The 6,000-nt window shown below is 41.8% G+C and overlaps 1 protein-coding gene across 7 annotated transcripts in view; it reads left to right on the forward strand.

Moving 5' to 3' along the window:
* Nucleotides 1–1,816, forward strand: part of SPATS2 (spermatogenesis associated serine rich 2) — a 145,167-nt gene extending 143,351 nt beyond the window's left edge. For all 7 annotated transcript variants that reach the window (XM_072654586.1, XM_072654587.1, XM_072654591.1 and 4 more), the window contains one exon: nt 626–1,816. In XM_072654586.1, the coding sequence (XP_072510687.1) occupies nt 626–967 (342 nt within the window). In that variant the 3' untranslated portion in view covers nt 968–1,816. The remainder of the gene's footprint in view (nt 1–625) is intronic.
* Nucleotides 1,817–6,000: the final 4,184 nt, after the last annotated feature.

Raw genomic sequence — 6,000 nt, forward strand, 5'->3', positions numbered from 1 at the left:
AAAAACATTTTAGAAATCAAAGTCAGTGTGTTTTGTTTTGTTTTTTATTAAGAACTTACAGCATGTGTACCAATCTTGGTGTCAAGAAAAAGGGTAACTACTGTGCTGTAGGCCTTTTGGGTTCTAGTAAGAAAGATGCAATCACTATATGTCACTTTGTACACAGTAGCATGATTTCATCTCAAGTCTGGTATAATGAAGCATTTTGTGATAGTTTTAATTAATATTAAATAGGTATTCTCTCTCCAAGTTTCTTCAAATTATAAAAAGGTCAAGACAATCATGTGACACCCATCCATGGTAGATAGGAACAAATCCTGGAATGTGTTCTTTTGGGAGTATTCTCTTCCATACCTTCCCCATCCTGTATGGCTAGGGTGAATGAGTTCAAAAAGAATAGTTCTTGAGTAAAGAGGAGGTTGGGGATGGTAGAGAGAGATTAATAAGCATTTCGTTTTCATGGGTTCTAATGCTGTAGTTTGGAATTGGGGTGATTTAAAGCTTTCTGCTAAAAAAAATATCTTAAGAAATACTGAAGTTCCAGCCTGAGAATTCCCAAGTCACACTTCTAAAGACCAGACACTGTTGCTAATATTTATTCAGGCCTGTCTTCTTTGTTTCCCAGGTATTGCAGGGGAATAGGAGAGGAGGGCAAGGCTATCGTCCCCAAAGCCAGAGGTCTAATGGCCCCACGAACCAAGGGCGACATGACAACATGGGCCGTTACCGAAATGGCTCATGGTATCCACCTGGGTCCAGGTATCAGAATGCTCCACAGTCTCCAGGAAACACAAATGAGCGAGGCCAGGCCCACTCAGCAGGGACCAATGGAACTGGAAACATCGTGGAGTCAAGCCAGCCTAGCCCCTCAGCCAAAAAGGGGCGTTCAGGCCCAAACACCACTGAAAATAAGGGGCTCCCTCAGCGCAAGCCCAGGGCCTGCCAGCCTGAAGCAGTGAACTCCTGAGGGGGATCCCATTAGGCTTCCTTTAATGCAATTCAAATCAATAACTGGACTATAGGAAACCTGTAGTTAGGGTTAATAACAAAGAGAAGTTTACATTTATCATTTTTGTGCCGCTCTAAACATTTTTTGTCTCTTCTTCCCTCCTCTTCCCATTCCCTTTTCACTCTTTTCAGAAGGGAAGCTGTTTTCCCCCTTGTGTTATCAAGGTCATTTTGGTCATTTCCAACCAGGATCAGAGGCAGCTGCTGTTAAGTCTGCCTAAGACAAGTGATCCCCCTGCCCAATGCCCCATGCCTTTTCAGTTCTCTTTAGAGGCCTGAATCATTCATTCCACTTTGGGGTCTGGATTCACGAGGGCTCCAGTCAAACCTCGCCCTGTTGTCTTTCTAGTCCAGGCAGATGCCACAGATGCCTCCCAGGGTTAGCTAAAGGGGGAGCACTTGTTGGTTGGAAGGAGGAGGATCTCAGGCACATTTGGGATTCTACCTCTTTTCCTAGTGTGTGCTAGAGACCCAAAATGGGTTTTCTGTCTTGCTTGGCACTGTAACCTAGTCTGCAATCTCTTTTCCAAAAAAGTGAAAGCTTTTCCTTCTGCGATCTTAGATTAAAAACCAGGAGGCTGATGGGAAGTCATAAGAGTAAAGTAAAAAGAAAAAAAAAAGTTTCCATATTTTAATGAGGGTGGGGGGTGGTGATCTTTTCTCTTCTCCCCCTCTTCTAAGTTTCATTCTGATCCTGAACTAAATTTATATCAACATAATTAGCAGTGCTAATACAAGGTGTTACCATCAAAAAATTACTGCTGTCACTCTTTATAGTTGTATAAATAAAAACAATCGCATAAATGTTCCCACATTTGGTGCTTCATAGCAGCAATCAACCTCATTTTGTTGTTTCTCTTCAGACCTGCTGGGGTAAAATTTTTTTATATGATTTGTTCTAGGCTAAAATGGGAGTATCTTATTCCCAAGTCATCTGATGATAGATTTAGGGCCAGAATGACCTTGGAGACAATCTAGTCCATCCCAAAGAAGTTAAGTAACTTGCCCCAGGTAACACACTTAGCTGGAGCAGCTGCACAGTTTCAGCCCAGGCCCTCCAAATTCAAAGCCAGTTCTCTTTCCACATTGCCTTGTTATCTAATGCATTGATTAAAAACCAAATTAAAATGTGAAAAGTAAAACAAGCAGATCCACTTGTTCCCCATGGGAAAAGGAGGAAAGAAAAGAAAAGGAGAACTTACAGGTTAGAAAAATCACCTTGTACTGCCATTCCTCTCTAGTCAGCAAACATTAAGCTCCTTCTGTGTGCCAGGCACTGGTCTAAACTTTGGGGATACAAAAAAAAGCAGAAAACAAACAAGCAAAAACAGTCCCTGTTCTCAAAAAGCTCCCATCCTGATTGCGGAAACAACAAGCAAAGACAGACACAAGGGACTGGGTCAGAAGGAAGGCACTAAGATTAAGGAAGCAATTGAAGGCTACTCTGACTGTCCTTTGTTACGGTCAGTTGTGGGAAGAGTGAGCATTAACAGTGTAATGTAGCCCTCCCTGTACATTACAGAAAGCCGCAGAATCCTCTCCCAGAGCCTGGAATTTTAAAAGGATGGAACTTTTTTGTTTCCCTCAAGTCTGAAACACACAGACTTTAGCAGCCGTTACACTGTGGCCAGAACTGATCTACTGGGGTACAGTTGGTTGAAGGACCTCTGTGTGTGTGTGTGTGCCTGTCTGTCTCTGTCTGTCTGTCTGTCTCCGCTCTCTCACATAGAACGCTAAAGTCTGTCTCAGGGACTGACCTTAGATCCTAAGAACACTGTCCCCTCCTACTTAAATTGCAGATAATCTGATGCTCAGTGAGCATAACAGCCTGCCAGGGAGAAAGTGAAGTCCTTCCTGCTTTTCTGAGTACTTGCTTAAAAAAAACAATCACAGAATCGGAACAAACCTTGAAGGATTACGTAGCTTCTGTGTCACATTTATGGAAGTTACAACCAACGCATGGACAAGTGAATATCCACAGTTTTTTCAGGTTATCCTTTAAGTGAAATGCCTTTGTTCTGTTTCAGAATTAAATCTGCTTTGAGGAAAAGTTTAAACAAACTCTGAAAACCAATTTAGAATTAGAACCTGGCTCATCAATATCATACATCCCATGACTTTACCCTCATGAAGATTTTGGCTTTTGGAGAAAAGTATGAAACTCTTAATGGTTTAGAACAGCAGTGTTTAGAAATAATGAAAGCAGATTCTTGGCACCGCCCAACCCTCCCTTCCTCTAAGAGAAGAAGGCAATAAGCACTTATATAATACTTTACTATGTGCCAGGCACTGGCACAAATATTGTTATAAATATTTGATCCTCACAATAACCCTGGGAAGTGTTACTATTATCCCAGTTTTTCAGTTTAGGAAACAGGCAAACAGTTAAGTGACTTGCCCAGGGTCACAGCTAGTAATATCAGAGGTTAAATTTGAACTCAGGTCTTCCTGACTAGACCCAGCTCTCTAGCCACTGCACCACCAGCTACCACTGGAGAACTTTGCCTTGATGGCCCTAAAACCTTAATGCAGAGATTTTTGTTGTCCATTGCCCAGAGCCTATTTAGCCTTCAGAAACAGAATAGAACCTACGTTCAACCGGTACTTTTGTATTCCTACCTGACGTGTTGCAGGGTGCTGTGCTTAGTCATAAGAAAAAAAAAATGAAGGGAGGGAAAAGTGGGTTGTAGGAGTAGAGGTAAGATTGTACAGAGGAACAGGTGAGAAACAGAATGCCAGCCCATGTGTATGAAAGGGATTGGCCCCCAGCCCATGAGAGCTTTTATGTTCTAAGTTGAAGAGTTTGTATTTTATTGGAGAAGCAGTCATGATCCTCTGAAGATTGAGAACTTGTTTTATTGGCCCCCAGAAGGTAGCACTATAAACAAAGGAAGTGGCAGAGGTTCAGATCGAGGCCTGATGAAAGGAAAAACAGCCTAACAATTACATTTATTCAAAAATGCAATGGGCTGCATTGAGGCAGTAGATTCTTCCTCACTGGAGAGCCTGTAGTTTGATAACCACTTTTAGGGGGCTGCCGTAGAAGTGATACATGTTTACATCCAGATTGCATTGTAAGCAGGAGTTTTAACCAAGGGGTCCATAGACCCTCAAGAAGTATGTGAACTCAAGGGCATCTGAACTTGAATGGGGCAAAAAAATCATCTGGCATGGTTAGACCTATACTTGTAAATGTATCTTCACAGTTCTGTGAAATACTGGAGAGAGGAGACTCTGAAAGAGGGAGGCAGACGAGTTGGGAAAAATTACCAAGTAAGAAGTGATGGGGGCCTCTGCTATCCGGGGTAAATGATCTGAAAGGAATGGAGATGAAAGAAAGAATAAAATGGACAGTTGGTCAGTTGGTTGACTGGGAATGAGGAAGGGAAAAGAGTTGATAATGAATTGAGTTGCAAACCTTGGTAACTGGAAGGGTGGTGTCCTTGACAATATAGGGAAATTTTGAGGACAGCAAAGTTTAACAAGGAAGATGGTGAGTTCTGTTTTGGACATGTTGAGTTGGAGATGCCAAGGGAATATCCATGTAAAAATGTACAATGCATAGTTGCTAAGACAGAACTGGAGCTCAGGAGAGAGGTGAGAGCTGGATGTATAGATCTAGAAGTCATCCACAGAGATAACAGACCATTGGAGCCAATGAGAAAATATAGAAAAGAGAAAAAGGTTCATGATGGAGCTGTAACCCATGCTAGGTTAGGCCGGAGTCGGGCAAGTAGGAACAGTGTTACAAAAGCCCAAGGCAGAGAGAGTATGCCTTGGAAGGAGGTTCACAACTACTCTACGTGTGGTCCAGTGGAAGGGGCTGAGTGAAAGATGTGTATTTCAAGAGAGAATGTGCCAAAGACTATGCCGGAATCTAAGTGCAGGGGATCTTAACTTGTTGAATGTGTCATGGAAGTCTGGTGACTCCTAGGAACTCAGAACACTGTTGGGGGGAGGGGGGAGAGTTAATTGGAGAAATGGCTAAATTTCAGAGGCTAGTGAAAATAAAGATTTTTTGCCTCATTCAAGTTCAGATGCCCTTGAGGGTCTATGAAACCCTCCAACTCCTGCTTGGAATGTAATCTGGATGTAAATATGTGTCACTTCTACAGCATCCCCCTAAAAGTGGTTATCTAACCACTAAAGGATCTCCAGTGAGGAAGAATCTACTGCCTCAATGCAACCCATTGCACTTTTGAATAAATGTAATTGTTAGGCTGTTTTTCCTTTCATCAGGCCTCGATCTGAACCTCTGCCACTTCCTTTATTTATAGATCTACCTTCTGGGGGCCAGTAAAACAAATTTAATTCTTTCATATGACAGCCCTTTAAACATGAAGACAACTTATTTTGTTTCCCTACTAAGAGAAGTCTTCTATTCAAGTTCAACACCTTGGAAGTCCTTCAGTATCTTGGCTGCACTCCTGTGAACATCTCTTGCTTATCTGTGTACTTCCTAAAATTTGATTTCCAAATTGGAACATAATCGTCCAACTGTGGTTTTACCACAAAAGAGTACAGTGGGACTACTAATGATAAAGTTTACAAAGCACTTTACATATGTTATTTCACTTGATTCTCACAACAACCTTATTATTATCTCCATTTTATAGCTGAGGAAACGGGGCTAGATAGGTGAAGTGGCTTGCCCAGTCACACTGCTAATGAGCTGAGGCAGGATTCAAACTCAGGCCTTCTCCAAATCTAATACTCCACTGTGCCACTTCTATTACCTCCCTTACTCAAGGCTCCGTTTCTCCCATTGCATTTGTTTTTTGGCTACCATAACACACTGCTGTCAATCACATTTTTTTCACATGAACTTTCTGGTGATGCTTTCCTTATTTCATATTTTTGAAATTGATTTAAACCTAGGCCTCAGATTTTACATCATGCATTTTAAAGTTTGTGTTTAAGCATTCATCTTATTAGATTGAGCCCAACATTCTAGGCTGTTGAAAGCTTTTTGGATCCAGACATCTAACGTGC

Source organism: Notamacropus eugenii, chromosome 3, assembly GCF_028372415.1.
Source record: "Notamacropus eugenii isolate mMacEug1 chromosome 3, mMacEug1.pri_v2, whole genome shotgun sequence".
Lineage (NCBI taxonomy): Eukaryota > Metazoa > Chordata > Mammalia > Diprotodontia > Macropodidae > Notamacropus > Notamacropus eugenii.